The 22,851-nt window shown below is 35.9% G+C and overlaps 1 protein-coding gene across 6 annotated transcripts in view; it reads left to right on the forward strand.

Moving 5' to 3' along the window:
- Positions 1-22,851, forward strand: part of VPS13A (vacuolar protein sorting 13 homolog A) — a 317,263-nt gene that overhangs the window by 24,294 nt on the left and 270,118 nt on the right. For all 6 annotated transcript variants that reach the window (XM_007499009.3, XM_056803980.1, XM_056803981.1 and 3 more), the window contains exons 2-3: positions 18,196-18,239; positions 22,046-22,088. In XM_007499009.3, the coding sequence (XP_007499071.2) occupies positions 18,196-18,239; positions 22,046-22,088 (87 nt within the window). The remainder of the gene's footprint in view (positions 1-18,195; positions 18,240-22,045; positions 22,089-22,851) is intronic.

Raw genomic sequence — 22,851 nt, forward strand, 5'->3', positions numbered from 1 at the left:
CACTTGAAGTTGAAGAATAAAAAAAAGAAATAGATGTTCAAAGCCTAATTTCTTAATTAAAGTAAGACCTGTAAAGATTAAAATTTAGGAATTTTGGGAAACTGAGGCAGGTAGAAATTAGTTTCTCTCTGCAAGAAGTATTATATTTTTAGAGGTTTATTAAAGGTTAAGGATAAAAGAAAATACAGGATAAGAAAACACATGTTTAGGCCACAGAGAGGCCTAGACCCAACCTCACCTACATTATGAAAAGAGCCATGTCTGCTCCAAAACGGAAGTCCAAAAAGCCCCTCAGTAGGTGGAGAACTCCTTTAAATAATCATTTGTGTTCTCGCCCAGGGGAGAATTTAGTGTGATTAAAAAGCATTCTGGGGAAGTGGAGCAAAGGATTCTGGGAATTGGAGTCCTGGATTCGAGTCTATTTTTACATCCCTCCGTTTGATCATTATTGGGGAGAGAAGTTTCCCCAAAAAGGATCATGAAAACATAATCAACTTAAACATTACAGTAATTTGAGGATAAGAGGAAAAAAACAAAACAAAACCAATAATTGCTGGATGCATTGACAAAAGGCCAGTTAGGGGGCAGTCCCCTTTGGCATGAAAGTATACATACAATTAAATGTTCAATGAACCACACCCAAAGTTCAATTTGGATTTCTTTTTTTTGTGTGCATCTTGTGATCTGGAGGCATCTTCATGGTGTATCCTCCAACAGTTCAGTTCTGGATTCAGAGAGGTATCATCTTTCTTTACCTAAAATTCTTCTCAAAAAGAATTTAAACTTTGCAATTTAAATTATAATATTTTTTTACATTCCCCCGTTAAGAGGATGATTGACAAATACAGGATCACTTAGGGATGCATGGCTGAGGTATGAGGTATATGAATCAATTGGCAAGAGACATTAAAAAGATATCAGAAAATCCAAATAAAAAAGACAAATTTCTGGATGAAAATATAGACTATCAAAGTCTTATGTGTAAAAATTCCAAGTAAAAAGAAAAATAAATCTATAACAGGTCCTTGAATCAGGGCCCAATTAAAATGATGGAAGCAATGATGCATTTACCCAGTCAGTGGCCAGGACTACAGAAAGGTACCACACTATGAGAGGCAGAAAAGTGGACCAGATTATAGGAGCCAGGGTTTCGGGGATACTCGTCTGTGAGTATCTTCAGAATTAGTGTGGACACAAGGAAAGCCTATGTCATAACAACATGTTAAACACAGTAACCTCGAGTCTTCACACTAGGTTCAAGACCTTTTTGTATTGGCCTAGAAGTGCATCAATCCATCCTGGATTGGCTTTTCTTTGGCTCTGTGCAATGGCTCTTTTGTGTATATTTTGTCCTGAAATAAGACAGAATCATTAAGCAAAGTCCCATAATTTTTTAAATAATTAGTGGCATCATTTTTATAGGCACAAGCTTTTTGGGCATGCATTGACAAATGTATATTAAACTTATAGTACTGCAAAATCAAAAAGTTAAAGAAAATATAAATGCTGCTGACATGTGCTTCAAATATAAAAAAGAGAGAGAAAAATTAAAAAAAACATATTGCACATGCAAGAAAAATATAATAATAAAAGTCTTTAAAAATTCAAAAATCTAGCTTATAATCATTGACACTCTGTGTCAGCTAAGAAAATATAAAATGCAAGGCTTTCTCACCAAAAATGAGATCCATTTTCTCTTCATGCCTGGCCATGATCTACTGTGAGTGAATGTAAATGAATTGAACAAGGTAATGATTTTTCATTTTTTTAAAATATAGTAATACAAATATGTAGATATCAATATCCCCCAAATTCTCAATAGCCCAATTAATTACAATAGCAAACAAACACACTTTCATATTTCACATAAGTTGCTGTGTGACATTTTTAAAAAACCTATGAATTGATGGATATTTGTCACAAGTTTTTTTTTTCTTATTTTTACAGACATAGCAAATCTTTCAACCTTGGTATTTAAACATATTTTTAAACAAGGTAAAACTTATCTTGGGTTAAGAACATAATCAAGAAATCTATATACCATTCTTGTGGAAGTTAAGTAGTGAGCTGAAGAGTATAAATGAGAGATGTTCCTTTTTTGGAGGCTTTTTTAGGGCTACAAATGCCCTGAGATTAACTGCCCCAACTTCCATTCACATATTTAGAAATGCGGGAAGGTTGGGGGTTATAAAATGTATTTCACTTCAGCTAGAATTGGCCTTACACCTCGTGTTAGGGGCAGGCAAAAATAACCAGAGATTGTTAAAAAAAAATTACAAAAATCGTATATAAAAAACCCTTAAAATCAGTTGAGATATTTTAGCACATTAAATTTTCCAAAGGTTGTTATAGCAATTGTAACCAGTTCTGATGAAGTCCATCTATCCTCTATGTGACAATTTACAAAGGCAAAATAGAAAAAAGCTGTTTTTTTTTTCTTATATGGGCTTAATTATTACAATGATATTCTTTTCAATATATGGTTATAGGGGAAAAGCAACAGAATTTAACAGTAGTTAACGCAGTACATTAAAAATAAACAGTGTAACATAATGATATTGAATCCAGTAATATATGAACTTAAAATCACAAAGTTAAACCTTAAACCAAGCAAACATCAAAATGCAATAGAAATGCAGAGATTTTTTTTATAAACCATTGGAGTCTGAAATGCCTTAAAATATAGCCTCTAGTCTCTCTTAAAATTCCTTGGGTCATTATCCATTTAAATGTCTATTGTCCAAAGGCAGAGTGGTAAGGGCTAAGCAATGGGGGTTAAGGGACCCATCCAGGGCCCCACAGCTGGGAAGTATCTGAAGCTAGATTTTAACCCAGGACTGCATGTCTTTAGGCCTGGCTCTCAGTTCGCTGAGAAGTAGAGTTTTTTTCCCCAAAGTTAGCTGAAAGCAACGCAGGTGAAGTCAATAAAAGGATCAATGCAATTACAAGACATCCTTGTAAAATAGCCATTGCTTTTAAGTTCCTGCTTGAAAAAGTCTGTTTCTTCTCTTCCCTCCTACACTCCTATCTGCCCACGTGGTCAATACCCCTGTTACCAGCTGGTAGAAATGAGTCCTGTGAGATCTGCTCCAAGGATCTAGGTGATGAGCCGGCTGGGGTCGCGCTTGTGGGTCTGGGGAGCAGAAACAGGCAGGCAGGGCCGGGAGATTGGGCACCAGGTGAGAGGCCAGGAGCAGGAGCCAGAGCTGGAGTGGGCCGCCGGGGTGGGCAGGGCCAGGACCAGGTGAGGACAGAGAGAGGTCAGGATCGGGGGCTGCAGGCAGGAGCTGATCAAGATGGTTTTCTAAAAAAGCATCTTGGAGAAACGTGGCTTAAAAAAAATTCTAGGCACTAGCTATTAAAGCTAAACTAAAGATCAGAAAAGAATCAGAAGATTGAGTCTTTTCTCCCATTAGATCACCAACTGTAAAGATTAAAATTTAGGAATTTAGGAAAACTGAGGCAGGTAGAAATTAGTTTCTCTCTGCAAGGAGTATTATATTTTTAGAGGTTTATTAAAGGTTAAGGATTAAAGAAAATACAGGATAAGAAAACACGTGTCTAGGCCACAGAGAGGCCTAGACCCAACCTCACCTACATTATGAAAAGAGCCATGTCTGCTCCAAAACGGAAGTCCAAAAAGCCCCTCAGTAGGCGGAGAACTCCTTTAAATAATCATTTGTGTTCTCGCCCAGGGGAGAATTCAGTGTGATTAAAAAGCATTCTGGGGAAGTGGAGCAAAGGATTCTGGGAATTGGAGTCCTGGATTCGAGTCTATTTTTACAGACCATATGTGTAAATTCGCCAGTCTCAGCAACTGCATTCAGAGAGTGAGAGAGAGAGAGAGAGTCAGTACTGGGGAGCAAATTCTACCCACACATTCCTCAGAATTGTCCTGGATCACTGCATTGCTGCTAGTAGAGAAGTCAATTACATTTGATTGTGCTGCAGTGTTTCAGTCTCTTTGTATAATGTTCTTCTTTCGCTCTGCATCAGTTCCTGGAGGTTGTTCCAATTAACATGGAATTCCTCCAGTTCATTTAGTATTCCACAATAGTATTCCATCACTAACAGATAGTACAATTTGTTCAGACATTTCTCAATCGAAGGGTATCCCTTCATTTTCCATTATTTTTTGCCACCACAAAGAGCATGACAATAAATATTTTTGAACAAGTATTTTTCCTTATTATATTTTTAGGGTACAGACCCAGAAGTGGTATGGCTGGGTCTGTAATAGTTAAAGGAATTGTAGGGATTGGAGAAGTACAGGGAATAAAGAAGGTTTTGTAACAGGGAATGGATGAGTTGAAGGGAGAGAGGGAATATTGCTGCCGGTGAGGTAAAAGAAGATACACCCTGCTGAGAGGCTATCTTTGAAAAATGTGGCTCCTGAGAGATGAACCACCTATGATAGTAGCTTGAGGGATATCTTCTCTATTGATTGATTTTGAAGATACCCCAGAGCAGGTAAGTGCAGACCCTCCTGAGGGACAAGCCCCTCCCCCCCAAGGTTGCCCAGCAGGGGTCCACTTAGGACCGTTTATGGTTGAATGGCTACCCTTGCGTTCAGCTCCCTCTATGTCCCCCTCAAATGATAGTTCTCTTATCTGTCTACAGTTATTTAAATAAAGATGAATCTAATAAGAAGTTTGGATTGGGGAGGTATCAGGGAAGAGGGAATTGGGATTTCCCTAGATTGGGTTTGAGTCTCTCTCAGCTTTTGAGCTGAGGCCAAGCCTCATAGGCTGGTGGAGGATTTCTTTTATTCCTGACTATGCTAATCTATGCTATCTTTCTTAAGTTCAAAGTCTTTAACATTAGACAGTAAGAAGAGGAAAAGGTTCTGACTTTCAGAGCTGGTTGGGCCTGTCTCTTCAGAGTAATGCCCCTAAAGACTGGTCTTACAGTTCAGATTTAGATGACAGGATCACAGGTATCCAGGTAGAGCACACAGATGGGTAAATCCTGGAATAGAGATACTTCTATCCAGAGACAGGGAGAGAGGCCCCTTCCAGTCTGAGGGCTGTAACTCCAAGAAGCCCCTCCCCCCACCAACTGTCATTCTTGTCAATATCTTCTCTCTAACATTCCAACTGCTGTTTGTTCCATTTGAGTGGCAGAAAGTCCAAAACTTGCTTCAGTTTTCCTTTCCACAGGTCAAAGGGCAGGCAGTCATTTAAAGCCCTTTGGGCATAGTTCTAGATTCTACTTTCTAATCCATATATAAATTCCTCTATTTTGTGGGTGAGGCTGTCCCATTTACATTCACAGTTTCACTTTGTAAGTTGTTTTTCCTTCCATAAAATAGGCATTTGGTGACACAGCAGATAAAGTTCTGGGACTGGTGTTAGAAGACCTAAATTCATATTTGGCTTCAGATTATTAGCTGTGTAACACTGGGGAAATCACTTAATCTCTAACTCAGTTTTTCTTCAACTGTAAAATGGGGATAATAATAGCACCTACCTCTCTGGGTTCATTGTGAAGATAAATATACAATAGTTGTAAAATGCTTTACACAAGCCTAGCATGTTGTAGGCAAATAGTAAATGCTTGTTTCATTATTTTCATTATCATATCCAGTTATGTTTCCCTTCTTTGAAAAAAGTGATATAAGAAAGAGATTGGGGTCAAGAGCAGTTATATCATTGGAGTGATCCTTTTTTTTCCCCCTCTTCTCTCTTCATCCAGCCCTGGCTCAAGTTGCTTAACTTCTAACCTTTCTTTCTTTCCTTTATCCTCTACTTTATAATATATTCTCCATAGCTGAAGTTTGTTTTGCTTGTTACTTCCTTTCCAATTCTACCCTTTCTATACCTTTCTCTCTTCTTATTCTATTTCTTTCCTAATTTCAGTGCATTTCATTTTGCTTTTTTCTTCAAAAATACATTGATATCTTTTGTTTTTTATGTAGCTAGCATTTTTGCCAGAATCAGTCCTTTTTCCAAATTCCCAGAGAGCCATCCAAATGACAATATTTTTAAGAAAAAAATTTTAAATCTATAAAACTATAATATTTTAAAAGTCTGAAAATAATATGCATTGTATCATTCCTCTACACATTTCCTTTCTCTAAAATGGACTGAGGTAAGGGAGTCTTCTCTTATTTTTTTCTTGGAACCATTCTTGTATTTGCAGTTTTGAAACATAGTTATTTCATATTTCTTTTAATTTGCATTGTTCTAAGTCATTGAGTATGTTGTTTTCTTGCATGTATTCATATTTTTAATAAATCATATAAATTCTTGTTTCTCTTTATTCATTATATTCATCATTTCTTCCATTATATTCATATGTCATATTTTGTTTAATTAATCCTCAGTTATTCAGTAGGAATCTTTTGTTTCCAATTTATATAGGGGAATTTTCTTATCAATTTTATTGTTGGGTCTTTATATAAGGAAGCTTAGTAATGGAATCTCTGGATCAGAAGGTAAAGACATTTTAGTCACTTTATTTAATATTTCAAATTGCTTTTCCAAATTGTAGTACTGATTCATAGCTCCACCAACAATATATCAAGTATGACTGTTTTCCTGCAACCCTTCCAATAATAACTATTCTTGTCTTTTGTTATTATTGCTAGTTGTCAGGAAAATACTATGGACTAGAAAAGAAAAGGGTGTGGATAGGTTAGAATTGAAGAGTAAGTAACAACCAAAATAGACTTCAGATATGGAGAATGTGTTTATATTTTTCCTTTTCACATTTGTTCCATTTCTTTATGCTCTAAAGCAGTGGTTCTCAACCTTTCTAATGCCGTGACCCCGCAATACAGTTCCTCATGTCGCAGTGACCCCAAACCAAAAAATTATTTTGGTGGCTACTTCAAAACTGTAATTTTGCTACAGTTATGATTCAGAATGTAAATATCTGATGTGCATTATGTATTCTCATTGCTACAAATTGAGAGGTTGAGAACTGCTGCTCTAAATCATGATCAGTTTTGTTAAGGTGCCATGCACAACTGAGCAGGACATTTTCTTTATTGATTCTCTTAAATGAATCCTTAGAAGTTTATTATTTATTACTTTCTAAAATTCTATTTAAGTCTCTAACTTCTTATTTGTCTTTTCGCTGGATTAATCTAGGTCTTAAAGGAGCACAGTAAAGTCTCCACTGTGTTTTGCTATCTGTTTCTGTCTATAGTTCACTTAGCTTTTCTTTAAGTAGTTTCAATTTCTCTAGTGCCTTTAAGTATATTTTCTGTTTATATTCTTACTCAACACTTTAGCCAAGCTGTTTTTACTTTTCTTCTTGGGACATGTTGCCTCATATCCTGCTTCAGTGGATTTTCGTTGGCTGTTTTTATTTTTTTTAACCCTTACCTTCAATCTTAGAATCAATACTGTATATTGGTTCCAAGGCAGAAGAGTGCTAAGGGTTAGGCAGTTGGGGTTAGACTGCCCAGGGTCACATAGCTAGGAAGTGTCTGAGGTCAGATTTGAATTTAGGACCTCCTATCTCTAATCCTAGGCTCTGAATTCTCTGAGCCCATCTAGCTGCCCCCATCCATCATTGGCTTTCTTTTTCTTCGCCTCTATCTCTTAGAAATCCCTAGCTTACTTTAAGATTCTGTAAGAACCCCCCCTCTACTTGATCCTTCTCCAGTTGTTATTTTTCTCTCTGTTTTTACTACCAATTATTTTTTTTATTCACTTACCACATTGTATCTCTAGTAAGTTTCTTGATATCAGTAACTTTTTTTTTTGGGGGTTATATACTTAGCCCATAGCTAAGCATTGTGCTTTGTACACAGTAGACATTTAATAGATAATTGTTGAACTTCATTGACACAAATGCTGGTGATAATATCTTGATGATTTGCATGTAGATTGTTCTCTTTAAAAGAGATCTCATTGAAAGGGAAAAAAATATCTGGCTTATAAAAAATACCATTTAGAGGCAATACTTTGATGATCTCTATTTCTAGCCCTCTCTCTTTTCCATACTTTAAATTCATTCTAGATGTTTGCTGGATATTTTTGCCTGAGTACCCCAGGAGCACTTAAATTTAATGTTTTCAAAGGTGAACTTATCTCTCTTCTCAAATTGTCTCCCCCCCCCCACCCCCCCCCGGTAGTGGTAATGTTCATTCAGCTATCCGTATTTGAAACTTCCGTGGATTCCCTTTGATTCTTTATTTCTCTTTACCTTTCACATACAGTTATCAAATCCTATGGATTCTGATCCAGCATCTCTCAAACCCATTCCTATTTCTACCAACTTAGTATAAGGCCCCATTTTAGCAGTTAATTTATTGTTTGGCAGTTAGGTGGAGCTATAGATAGACTGCTTATCAAGTCAAGAAGACCTGAGTTCAAATCTAGCTTCAGACTCTTACTATCTTTGAGACCTTGGACAAGTCACTTAACTCTATATGCCTTAGTTTATCATTTGTAAGATGATTTGGAGAAGGAAACTGCAAACTAGCTCAATATCTTGACCAAGGAAACTCTAAAAGAGGTCACAAAGAGTCAAACATGACTAAAATTCTTGAATAACAAAAAATATTTATACTTGACAGTCTAATGACTCCTCAATCTCTTTCTTCAAAACCCTTACTGATGAGATAATGCCACTTTTGTGGTCAAAGTCCTTCCTCAGATCATATGCCACTCAAGGATCTAGCTGGCACAGTACCTTCCTGTCTTCTGTTAGTATTTTATGCTACCTTTCCTTGTCATGTTATAGATAAATAGAACTTTGTCATTCTTTGTATAAAGCTAAGAATTTTCCTTTCTCTCTACCATTATTCACACTGTTTCCAGCTCTGCATTTTAAAAAATCCTTGTGGTGGTGGGTAGCGAGGTGGCTCAGTGGATAGATAGCCAGGCCTACAGTTGAAGGTCCTGCCTTCAAATCTGGCCTTGGTTGCTTCCTAGATGTGCAGTCCTAGGTAAGTCATTTAGCCCTCATTGACTAGCCCTTACTGCTCTTCTGACTTGGATCAAATATGTAGTATTGATTTTAAGATGGAAGGTAAGGGTTTAAAAAAAATCTTTGCATCCTGTCCACCTCAACTTCAATTTTACTTTTTGATTCCACTTGTACCATCACACCTCAGTAATATTTTTTTCTTAACATTTACCTAACATTAATTTTCTGCACTAAAGTTGTTCTTTATTGCATATTTATGTGTAATTGTACCCTTGTGTCATCTCTACCAGAGTAGGGATCCAGTTTTGCTATGTTTATCTGCTCCTTAGCATTTAACCCAACATACTGTTTAAGATTGGGTACTTTTGCTAATCTTTGTTAAATGAATCAAGATAGGTTCTTTGGAATACTGGACAAATGTAGTCAAATCATATGTAATAAACCCTTGAACAAAGAACCTTAAATAAGACTGTTTTATTAAAAGAACATGAATAATAAAAATGGGTGCATGAAATTACATGTAGAAACAATTGTTTTCTGCCATTTTGCAATTCAGATTCTCCTCCTTATACTCCTCCCAGGTGGCAAGTAGTATGATAGTTCTAGCAATGCTAAAGCAATACAGATTTCCATATAACCCGTGTTGTAACTGAAGACATATATCGCATATATAATTTAAAAACTCAAGAAAGAAACAAAGTAAAGCATGGCAAGCTTTGATCTTTAAGTAGATTTCAACAGTTCCTTCTTTGGCTATGGATAGCTTTGTTTTTTAATCACTTTACAGATATATCTTGTTGGCATGTTATCTTTCCCATTAGCTTATGAGCTCCTTGAAAGCAAAGACTATTTTTTTTCCTTCTTGTATTCTCAGAGAATAGCACTGAGCTTGGCATGTAGTAGATGCTTAACAAATGTTTACTGGGAGTTGTTCAGTCATATCAGACTCTGTGACCCGATTTGGTTTTCTTGTTGACAAAGATAATCGGAGTGGTTTGCCTTTTCTTCTCTAGCCTGTTTAAAAAATATTTATTCCAGTTATATGTAGAAACAATTTTTAACAACTGTCTTCTGACATATATTAGGATTCAGATTTTCTTTCTCTCTCTCTCTCTCTCTCTCTCTCTCTCTCTCTCTCTCTCTCTCTCTCTCTCTCTCCCGCACTCCTCGAATCAGTAAATAGCTTGATATTGGTTATACCAGTGCTTTTATGGAATAAATATTTCCATATTTCTCATTTTGGGATAGAAGACATATCTCACATACAATTAAAAACTCATAAAGGAAATAAAATGGGAGATGACATGCTTTGATCTACAACCAGACTCTGGACAGTTCCTTTTTTTGGCTAAGGATAGCATTTTTTATCATGGATCCCTTGTAGAAATTTTGGAAACTTGATTTGCTGATCCTAGTTTAGTCCTTCAGTCATTCATTGTGTAATGTTTCTGTTATCGAATACCTTGTTCTCCTGATTCTGCTTACTTTACATCAGTTCATCTTGGCTGTCATTTCTTATGGCTCAATATTCCATTCCAACCCTGTACCACAACTTGTTTATCCATTCTCCAAGTGATAGATACCTCTTCAGTTTCCAATTCTGTGCCACTTCAAGAAGACCTGTTAAAAATATTTTTGTGCACGTAGCTCCTTGCTCTCTTTTTCAAATCCCTTTGGGATATAGATCAAGTAGAGGTATTATTGGCTAAAAAGAGTATGCATAGTTTTATGGCCTTTTGGGAATGGCTCCATATTACTCTCCAGAATGGTTGTATCAGTTCACAGTTCCATCAATAGTGTATTAGTGTCCCAATTTTTCTACATCCCTTCTAACATCTATCATTTTCCTTTTTGGTCTTGTTAACCAATCTAATAGGTGTGAGTTGGTATCTGTGGCATTTAAAAGAGTGGATGCCATAAACTGTGGCCTTTAAAAGAGTGGTAGTCATAAACTGTAAGAGTTAAAGTGGTTGAGGCCGTAAACTGTAGTGAGTAAAGTAGTGGAAGATATTAATTGTAGTAGATATAAGAGTGGGTGAGTAAATTGTGACTGCAGAAAATATGTTTTCACCACAGTGTCTTGTTTTAAATCAAATATGAGGTGGTTGCCAGGGAAATATTCCCAATTATGAATATACCCAAGTCAACTGGGTTTTATAGAGAATTTAATTAATAATACAATGAGGAATCAAAGAAAGAGAGAGCGAGCGAGAGAGAAAGGAAATAAATGAGAAAAGAATAGGCCGGCCCAGGCAGCCCTGGCCAACCCAGGCCTAAGCCCTAAAAGAAAAGATCAGTCAGTCCTTAATCACTCACCATAAGATCTGTTCAAGCGAGGATTCAGGGGGACAGAGTCTCCCCAGAGGGAGTTCCAGCCAGAGTCAGCCTCCCTTGAGAGACCTCCTTAGAGATTGTCCTTCTCAAGAGGCTCTCCCTTAGAGCACTCTCCTTCTAACAGCCTCCTTAGAGCCTGTATTTCAAGAGACTATATCTTTTCAACAGCCTGTCCTTTTCTTATATAGGGGGTTTTCTCCTATGTCACCTCCCCTAAGTTCTTCCATCTACCAATCACAGTAGACGTTTTCCAAAGGACAGCCCATTCTGAATTCACACCTGAGTAGACTAATCCTTTTAATAAGTTTTTTCCTCTTTGCTCCTTGTAAGTTCACAAGTTGCCTGACCTTTATAGGTACTTAGCACCCTTTTTATATTAGTTCTAAAAATAGGCATGGCTTAAGTATGGGTTTAAGTACTTTTCATTGTTCAACAAGGAGTTTTCTCCCCTAAAGCAGTCTTAAGTATGGTGGAGTAGAGGTCTTCACAATTTCTTTTTTTTTTTTTAATATATTTTATATGATCATTTCCAAGCATTATTCGTTAAAGACATAGATCATTTTCTTTTCCTCCCCCCCACCCCCCATAGCCGACGCGTAAGTCCACTGGGCATTAGATGTTTTCTTGATTTGAACCCATTGCTTTGTTGATAGTATTTGCATTAGAGTGTTCATTTGGAGTCTATCCTCTGTCATGTCCCCTCAACCTCTGTATTCAGGCAGTTGCTTTTTCTCGGTGTTTCCACTCCCATAGTTTGTCCTTTGCTTATGAATGGTGTTTTTTTCTCCTGGATCCCTGCAAGTTGTTCAGGGACATTACACCGCCACTAATGGAGAAGTCCACTACGTTCGATTATACCACAGTGTATTAGTCTCTGTATACAATGTTCTCCTGGTTCTGCTCCTCTCGCTCTGCATCACTTCCTGGAGGTTGTTCCAGTCTCCATGGAACTCCTCCACTTTATTATTCCTTTTAGCACAATAGTATTCCATCACCAACATATACCACAGTTTGTTCAGCCATTCCCCAATTGATGGGCATCCCCTCGTTTTCCAGTTTTGGGCCACCACAAAGATCGCAGCTATGAATATTTTTGTACAAGTCTTTGTGTCCATTATCTCTTTGGGGTACAGACCCAGCAGTGCTATGGCTGGGTCAAAGGGTAGATATTCTTTTGTCGCCCTTTGGGCATAGTTCCAAATTGCCCTCTAGAATGGTTGGATCAGTTCACAACTCCACCAGCAATGAATTAATGTCCCTACTTTGCCACATCCCCTCCAGCATTCATTACTTTCCTTTGCTGTTATGTTAGCCAATCTGCTAGGTGTGAGGTGATACCTCCACAATTTCTGATCTAAGTAGAGTTCTCACATTTTAGTTCTAAGTAGCTTCACTGTTTAAAATGGGGAATAGTCCGAATAGGGAATTGTCCCAGTAAAAAATTCCCCAATGGGGAATTTTTTAACATTCACAAGTCTGAGAAATTTCAAGATTCACAGTGTCTCAGAGTTGTTTTAATTTGTTTTTCTCTAATCAATAGTGATTTTTTTTTCATATGACTATGTCATTTCAATTTCTACATCTTGAGAACTGCCTTTTTATATCTTTTGAACATTTATTAATCAGGTAATGCTTTGTAGTCTTTTAAATTTTACTCAATTCTGTATATAATTATAAATGAGGCCTTTGTCAGAGACATTTGCTGTAACGTTTTTTTCCCAACTTGCCATTTTCTCTTCTGATTTTGGTTGTTTGGTTTTATTTGTACAAAACTTTTTTAATTGAATGCAATCAAAATTATCCTTTTCATTTTTCATAATGCTCTATTTCTTGTTTGCTTCTCCATTTCTTTTAATTCTGTTTGCTGGGAACAAGCAGAATCAAGGGTATAATTCCACTTCCTTAACAGTTTTTCAAACTCTTGACCACATAGACCACTTTCATTAATGAATCTGGTTGTAGAAATCCCAAGTAAATTACTAATTAGGGCACTAGAACAATAAATCACAAAGATTATACATTTTGACCAAACAGGATTTATACCAGGAATGCAGAGATGCTTTAATTTAAGAAAAACTATCAATATAATTGATCTTGTTAATATGAAAAATGATAGAAATCATATAGTCATATAAATGGATTCAGAAAAAGCCTTTGATAAAGTACACTGGAAAGCAAAGCATAAGTATAAATGGAGTTTTTCTTAAAATGACACAAAGCATCTACTTAAAACCATTAGCAAGTATTATTTGTAATGAGAATGAGCTAGAAGCCCCCAAGGTTATAAATAAAAATTGATCTGCAGAAGTATTACAAGATTTATAAATAGTTATTAGCAAAGAGAGAGATTGATAGAGGGAGAGAGAGAGAAACAGAAACCTTTCTAGATCTGATTCTCCATTTTGCTGAATGACTGAGACATTGACATGAGACATGTCAAAGATTTCCAGAATAGATAAGCAGTTGCTTGGATGGCTCAGAGAGAGCCAACAATCCTCCATCCCCACCCCCACTCCACCACCCAGACCAGTATGAAAATCAGGAGAAAGACTTAGCTTCCTGAACTTGTTTAAAAACCCTCTCAACTCTACCTCCTTTGGCCACTTCCTGCTGACTCTGCCATGTTGTCACTCTGGAGGCCCACCCTGACAGGGAACCCAGGAGTCTGGTCCCACATTCCATGTAACTTTGTGATTTCTATGTCCCAGCTCCCTAAATAATTACTTTATACACCAATAGGATCAGGAGTAAAAGAAGGATGCCCATTATCACCAATATTATTTAACATAGTGTTAGAAACACTATCAATAAGAAAAGAAAAAGAAATTGAAGGTATCAAAATGGCTAAAGAGGAGCTATTAAAATTATTTCTTTTTGCAGATGATATGCTATATATGGAAAATTCTACCTAAACAGTTGAAATTATCAATAATTTCTTAAAGTAACACAATAATCATCAGCATTTATATATATTTCTAACAAGAATACAGTAAAACTTTAAATTTTAACTAATGTGGAAGAGAAGTTTCAATTATTTATTGTCACTAGGGAAATTGTTATAATACTTTTAGGTATAGTATACTTTCTCCAAGTTCTCTCATTCATTCAAACTCTCATGGAGTCTTAATCACAATTCCAATGAATACTGACTGGTTTGTATTGCTATCAGTTATATATAAATAGTAATTTCTATTTTTAACATTTTTCCATTGCTAGCTCTAATGGCTAACAAGTCATAGATAATATAACTCTGATGTTGGTATTATTTATAATTGGATAGTAGTTATACATTACAGTATTAATAATATGATAGATAACATGGATTGGACTGATTGAACATTTTGGTTTATTTGTTGAAATTTTGAATTGAATCTAATCAGTGAATAGCATGATTGTGGTTGTACAGTGGCAGAAAAACCCCCCCAACTAGAACCAAATCACCTGTAGTGCGTTTACACCAAACTATACACATTTTTCTACTTGACTTTATGAGAAAAGCTGAAAATAAAATGCGGGATTTAATATGTTGATTGAAACCTTCAGAGAGTTATAGTGCATGTGAAATTGGTGCTTTAAATGGTTGGTTGAGCAGGTTAGGGGAAGTGTTTCAAGGCCATGACTATTCATAATTAAAGTCTCCTGACTCTCATATAGAATATATATTTTTTTAAAACCTTACCTTCTATCTTAAAATCAATACTTTGTATTGGTCCCAAGGCAGAAGAGTGGCAAGGGCCAAGAAATGGGGTTGTGACTTTCCCAGGGTCACACACAGCTGGAAGTGTCTGAGGCCATATTTGAACCCAGGACTTTTCATCTCTAAACTTGGCTTTCAATCCACTGAGTCACCTAACTGCCTCCTATATGGAATATTCTTGAAGCATAACCTTGAATAATATCCTTATATAATATTTGTTAAGTAGAATTTCCCTATTAAACTTTCCTTAAGGCCTATGAAGCCAAGGATTTGGGCCTTAAATAAGTTTCATATTTTGCACCAGTGTTTGTTGGATGGATTCTTTAAACATTATAGCATTGGGTAGCCACCTACACAGTTTGTCCACCAGAAAATGCTATTCCCCCAGTCCTGAATCTGGACAGAGTATTGTGTAACAGATTTTTTGAAGGACTTTGATAAGAGAAGGGGGCAAGTAGGATTGTGAAGGGTCTTGAGATTATGTTTAATTTGAAAAGGAGAAAAAATGGTCTTCCCGTAATTGAAATCATGAAATTCTGATTGACTCTGAAGGCAGAACTAAGAGAAAGAGATGGAAGTAGAAAGGTAGCTTTAGACTTGATATAAGGAAAATAAAACAAACTTCTTAATTATTAGAGGTGATCTATTCAACTTTTTTGATAGCTCTGTATTCCCCTTGTAAAGAGATCTTCAGAAAACTGGATAAGCGTTAGGGATTTTGTAGAGTGTGATATTGGTCAAGAATAGGTTGGTCTAGAGTCTAGACTCTAGATGGATGGTCTCTGAGATTTCTACTCATTTTGAGATTTTGTGATTTAATAGGTATCAGAATGTGATCTAAGTTTTTTCAGCTTCTTATCTCCTCTGAGCATGTTGAATAGTAATTAAAAAAAATAATATAGAGAGCCAGGTGTCTAAGAAAAGAACCTAGGTGAATAACTGGGAGTTGATTGGAGTTATGTGAAATTTCCTTCCTACTATGGTAGTAATTTTGAGAGATTTAATTTACTTCTTTTCAAGCAAATTTATTAAGTGTCTTCTCTTGGTGGATTCCAAAATAAAATGTCTATGGTTGAGGAATAAATATATGGTTAGGAGGTAGCTGGCATGTGTGTAAACCATTCTTTCCACAAGTTTAGCAAAGGGGGGAGGAGAGAGAGAAAGAGAGACAGAGACAGACAGAGAGACAGAGAAACAGACAGAGACAGAGGGAGAGTGGAGACTACCTTGAGAGCATGGCAAGGCCGAGGGAAGTTTTTCTATGACTAGTAGAATCCTGGTTTTGATGATGGATAAGAAAACATAATTGAACAAAATGCAAGACAGTAGTAGTAGTAGTAGTAGTAGTAGTAGTAGTAGTAGTAGTAGTAGTAGTAGTAGTAGTAGTAGTAGTAGTAGTAGTAGTAGTAGTAGTAGTAGTAAGTCTTTCAGTATTAGATAAAGAAGGAAATGGTTCTGGTTGCTGTGGAATACTTTACTTTCTTCTGGAGTTTTAATGGCACATATCATGCCCAGATGAGTATTATATAGGGAAGAAAGTTGATGGTGCCTCAAAAGTGGCGAAATCTGGACAGTTTGATGAAAGAATATTTGAGGAGGGAGACTACATTTTCAAACTCAGAAATGTCAGGAAAGGTTCAATGGAATAAGTAGTGCCTGAGCTAAGGCCAAAAAAAGTTTTTTGAGAAGGTAGGGAGATGAGAGGAGTGCATTTCAGGCAAAGAGAATTATCTACACAAATGGAAAGTCTTGTTTGGGAGAAGATCCACTAAGGCCAATTTGCATGAAATGTAGAGTGATGAGAAATAAGAATTAAAATATAGGATAAAGTTTTAATGTGAAGGATCTAAATGCCAGGATTAGGAACTTTCTGTCCCATTAGAGAAACGATAAGGAGATAGAAAAAAATTTGAACAAAAATCATGATATTTTTGGAAAGATCTTATAGAAATCATTTGATAGCAATTTGAATCATGAATTGGAGAGTGGAAAGATTTTGAGCAAGATGACTAATTAGGATGCTTTTATAATAGTTTAGGTAAAGGTGGTGAATACCTGAACCAGAACTATGACAGTGATGACAGTGTGAATGGAGAAAAGGAGACTGATGTAAAAGATGTTGTGGAGGTAGTATTTATATTTAGAAAGGTAATATAACTGATTGGACATGGCTGTGAAAGAGAAGAGTCATAGATAATTTCAAAGTTGTAAACTTGGGTGCCTGGGAAGATAGCAGTTTTTGAAATGGTAACAGGGGAGACTAGAAAAATGAGTGTTTAGTGAGGAAGGTAAGTTGAGCTTTAGTGCTGTTGGTGGGACATGAAGGTGACACAATCAATATCTAGCAGTTGTTGCTGAGATATTATATAGTTTGAGGATAACATATATAACAAATATAAGATAGTCAGGAGGCTTCAGCACCAGATTTATAAGCATTTATAAATAAAAAGAGAGCAGAGAGAGATTTCAGTCTTACTAGTTTAAGGTATCATGTCCCACATTTCATCCCAGCTTGGTTCCCTCCATGCTGTGCTGCCACTTGCCAAGAGCCAGCCCAGGGAGTCTGTCTGTTCAAGAGCATAAGTAAAAAGAACACATTCCTGCCTATACTTGTCTTTTAAATCTACTAGCTCCTCTTTCTCTGAGGCAACATTGCATGTTGATGCTTACAGTGGTGCTGATGCTCATGTTGCTACCAGGGGACACCAGGCCTTGACTCTGTAATCAGAATCAGTGTTTCCTAAATAATTTACTTCACACATATAAATAGAGGATTGATTTCAAGGAAATGCAGGTTACTGAAGGCTAGAGTTCAGAGAAAAAAAGAGGATCTGGTATATTCAGGTATAGGTGGCAGGAGTGGAGCGGTGAGAAAGAAAGATGCAAGATAATAATTTGACGGAATGGCAAGATCTAATGAATTTTGAGAGGGAAATAAGAGTTGGAGATAATTCTGGTAGCACTAAATTACATAAAGATTATGAATTACCCTTGTATATATAAGAAACTATGGTTCAATGAAAATTTTGGTAAAAACTAAATTTAAGATATGGTGAAAATGTATATATATGGTTAATATAGAAAACTTCTCTAAAGGAAGACTTCTTTTTTTTTTTTTTTTTGGAATTTTTGCCTGATGGTGATCATAGAGGGGTGGAATAATAAATCTTTAAAAGTGTCAAAGTTTGTCCACAGTGAAAAATTAATAATAAAATGTATTTTAATGTTAATTTTCAGTAAATATAAAGATTTTGAATTATTTTCTTTTTAATTTGCTTTAGGAGTTGTAGCCCTTAAGAATCTTGAAATTAAAGAAAATGCATTGGTAAGTTTAAACTATATGGAATTTGGAAAGTATTAACAACCTTAGTTATAAGCATATATATTATTGATCCTTTAGTTTTCAAAATTAAATTTGTGGGTTGAAAATATAATTCAGTTTTAGAAACTTCAGAATTAAAAGTACTATGATATAGACAGCCTTTGTATTAATTCGTTTGGTGGAACTTTTATCTCCTTTTAAAATAATCATTAAATTTGATTTTAGAAATTTATTCCTAATACTGATAAAATCAAAAGTTCACTTAAAAAAAAAAGCCTAAGAAATTAATCAGAAAAGGAGTAAGTAAACCGTTTGAAGAGTTGAATTTTTGTGTATATATACTCCTGGAAAAAGTAGCTTACATTTTAGGAGGAAAAAATAGTAATATGAATGAACTTTACGTTTTGCCCATTTAACTTTGCAGTTTCAGTACAGTACAATGGAAAGCAATTGTTATTTGGAGTCAGAGGATCAGGATTCAAATCACATTCTGCTATTGGCCTCATATTCTTCATCTTTAAAAAGAAAGGGTTAGATTAAATGAATCTCTGAGGTCCCTGCTAGCTCTGAATCTATGATCCTATGATATTGTACTTTATTCAATAGTGGTTACATTTAAATAGAATGAAGGAAAAGATGGCTTTACAAAAGAATCCCAAGAGAAATTTATTTGTTGAAGAATCCTTTTGGTGTACAAATAACCATTTTATTTTTGGCATATATTTTGGTAAATAATCACATTGCTGCATAACAATATATTATATTTGCTATATCAAATTCACTTGTTCAATTATATCAGTATATCTAATTAACTTAAAGGGAGATCCATCTCTACTAGGTGTTAAGATTACAGTTCTTATGTATTGCTTTCAGAAGTCAAACACGTTTACTGAAGGGATTTCTAGAAACTCAAAGGATGCTCATTTCTCAGGAATGTTGTAGAAAGTCTTCTTTTGATTGTGGGAGACTGAGTAACCAGTTGACCTTTAAGGTCTCTTCCAATTCTAAATGCTGTGTTTTCTCAGTTCACAGGTTACTTTCCTATCATTCTGCTGTTATTATTGAATCATAGGGATTTTGGGAATCAATAGTCACTGACAAATCTAAGCAACTACACCATTACAGGGAAATCTAGTTTTTCCTATTAATTTTTGAAGTACTGAGAGTAGGAAGATTCATTTGTGGAAGCTAAGAAGGACATCCAGGATAGAAATGTGAAGGTGCTTGAGTTCTCCTGTATCATTACTACCTCACTTATTATGTGGTGTTCCAAAGAATAAAAAGCCAGATTTTCCTACATTTCTTCAGCACTTTATTGCTATTAATGAAGGAGAGGTGATTTTTATATTATATTTTGACCTGATAAGTCATGGACTGAAGTCTGAGGTTCTCTAGGTTTTCCTGTTAAGCCATAGTAGTATCCTGTTGTTAAACTTAGCATTCTTTCTGAAGTCCGTCCCCATAGCAGTGCTTATCAAATAGTAAAAAAAAAAATCGCTAATTCAGACAAAGAAGGGAAACGAGGTCTATCAAATTATTTTTAGACTTTTTTTTTTACTAGGCAGTTTCAACACATAAAGCAATAATTCTAAATAAAAACAAAGTAGGGTGTTCAAACAGTCTTAGTTCAGCTTTAAGTATATTAAAATTGCACTATGTCTTTTGTAACTCTTTGTATTTCTAAGTAGAAGTCCTATCTTTAATGACCAGCTTGGCTTGCCAGTTTATTTTGTTAAGCAAGTTAATGTCCCTTTTACTCATGTTTACTCTTAAGTACTCTTTAACAAATGTTTTTAATTAAATATTATTGAAAAACAAACTTAGCTTACTTCAGGTTAAAGTATAACAATTAAGAATTATTTAGATTGTTTTGATAAAATTTTGATTGTAAAGGGTTTTACTTTGTACTTGAACAAGTATATAGCAAAATAACTTATTCTCAAGTTAACCTTTCAACTGGTGAGCCCTTGAATTTGAAGAAATATAAAATTCTGTCAACTTTACCTTAAAAGAATGTGCTATGGAAAATTCCAATTCACTTAAGTATAGCAATGACAGATTCATCCGTGTCGTTACATTAATTTTAGATCTAATTTTCTCGGTTTTGCTAAACTTTAGTAATCTCAGTACTGCTAAATTTTAATCAAGCACTTGGTTAATTTGTTAGTTCCCTTCATTAATCTTCCACAGAACAAATACATTTTAAGTGTTTTTAACCTGAGAAAAAAACCCAAACTGCCCTTAAAGTTATAATAAAGGGTCTTTAATCTTGAATGAAAAGATTGAAGCCTGAGTTCCCCCCACAGCACCATGCATCCTGGTACTGGGGATCTCCAATGAGATATAGAGAAAGAGGTAGTTAAATGGGAGGAGGTAGGGGAGACTCCTGGGATATGTGAGTTCATAGAAACTTGAGTAAGATGAAAGACTAAAAGACCAAAGACCAGACTGAGCTGGGGAGTAGATTTCTTATTCTTTATATTTTTTTGCTTTCTTTCGAATTGAGTCCTTAACAATGGGAGTAGTTTCTGGGTAAGGCAAAACCAATTCATAATCAATTCAGAATCATTAGCCACCTTCTGGAAGAGGTAACTAGATTTTCTGCAGTTCAACTTCACAGTTATTAATAATAAAACTTCCACTTTTTGAAATTACTTTAGTAATGAAAAATAAAGAATACCTTGGTTTACAAAGATAGAATTTTCTCCCAACTGATAAATTTTAAACTTTAAAAAATAGTATGAATGTTAATTACATAAGTAAAGCTTCCTCAGAGGGGAGAGAAGCTTTAAGGTAGGAAGATAGAGACAGGATAGAAGTTTTAGATACCATGAGGGGGATGACGGAGTCAAATTAGAGATATGAGGTGGCAGGAATGAGTCTTTATTAATTTTCCATGAGCCACAGCTAAGCTCTGATCAAAGGACCCTTCCGAAGGCTTTTACCAGTCCAGAGATCCACATTTAATACCACACAGGTCGGAGAGATGAAAGAGAGAGATAGAGAAGATTTAAGGCCAAGCTCCTGCCAGGACAGCCATCAGCTAGCCTGAAAGAGAGAGAGAGGAGAGAGAGAGAGAGAGAGAGAGAGAGAGAGAGAGAGAGAGAGAGAGAGAGAGAGAGAGGGGCAGAGAGAGAGGCAGAGAGAGAGAGAGAGGCGGAGCTTGCTGGGCTAAATATAACCTTTTATATGCAAATATACACAGTACATAGGGATGATTCTCATTGGTTAATGACAAGGTATAGGTGTGGTTTCTCTTAACCAGGTGAGCACGAAGAAACCTGTGTTCCCACCTAACCTGGGGGAAGCTGGGGTCAAGGGTCAGAGGCTTTCCCAGCCATGTGCAATACTGGGCATGCTCAAGACTGAGCATGCTCTCTTCTAAGACAATCTGTACATACCAACTGTTCCCCTTGCCCATAGCTAGGGGTGGACTGCTACAATAAGGGTTGCTTATTATGTCCCTAAACAAGTTGGGAAGAAAAAATAAACTGCCTGGACTCAGTGATACTTGCTTGCTATTTCTATTATGGGGCGGCAAAACTGGCAGATTACTTTGAGCCTGGAAGTTCTGAACTGCATTATGGTTAAAGCTGATCATTGTTGACTGTGATAATTCTGGCACCAATTTGGTGAGCTTCTAGGAATGTGGGCCACTAGACTGCCTAAACAATGGTAAACTGTCCCAGATTGGTAATGGAGAAGTCAGAGCTTTTTAGCTGAGATAGGCGTGTGTGTGTGCGCATGTGCATGTGCACACACACACACTTTTATTATGTTGTTTAAATGTATTTTTATTCTCTTTATAGAGTGAACTGAATATACCATTTAAAGTCAAATCTGGATCTATAGGTAAGTTAAATTCATTTGATATATTTGACCAATTTTGAGAAAATGAAAAAATACATTTTGATATAGAGATATCATGGTGTAGTGAATAGAGAGCTGGTTTCGAGCCCAGAAAACCACCTGGAGGCTCTTTGCAAGGTTCAATTAATTATTTTTATAGAGAGGGGGAAAATGTTTTTCCAACACCGAGAATCAGAAAGAAAAGTGTAGAGGGAGAGACATTACGGTGCTGGGCATTCTTCAGGGTAAAGGGATAGATGCTAAGCACATTTTCATTAAAGATATCATAATTTTCTCAGTATTGCTAAGCTTTAACCAAGCCTTTGATAGATGCTGAATTTGATATCTACCTTCATTAATGCTTCCACAGAACAAGTACAATTTTTAGGTTCTGTCAACCTGAAAAAAACAAAACTACCACCATAGTTTTAACTGACACAGACAGAAGTTGACTAGGAGGAGACATGAGTAAGCATTTGAAGAAAAGAGTCATTTCAGTGGACAATTATTTTTTAACACTGAAAATCCAAGGCAGAGTATTCTGAGGAATAATGATTGGAAAAGCATTTAACCACTTGGACTATACAAAGCTTTTGTGCCAAGTGCTGGCTATACAAAATAGATAAATAAAAACCATCCCTCCTCTCCAGGAGCCCATATTTTAATGGAGGAGATACCTGTAGAAGATTTTACCTTTAAGTCAGATGACAAGGTCAAATCTCTTACCTTAAAATTCTCTCTCTACCTGAAGTTAGAGGCAGAAGAA

This window comes from Monodelphis domestica, chromosome 7 (genome assembly GCF_027887165.1).
Source record: "Monodelphis domestica isolate mMonDom1 chromosome 7, mMonDom1.pri, whole genome shotgun sequence".
In the NCBI taxonomy this organism is placed as follows: domain Eukaryota; kingdom Metazoa; phylum Chordata; class Mammalia; order Didelphimorphia; family Didelphidae; genus Monodelphis; species Monodelphis domestica.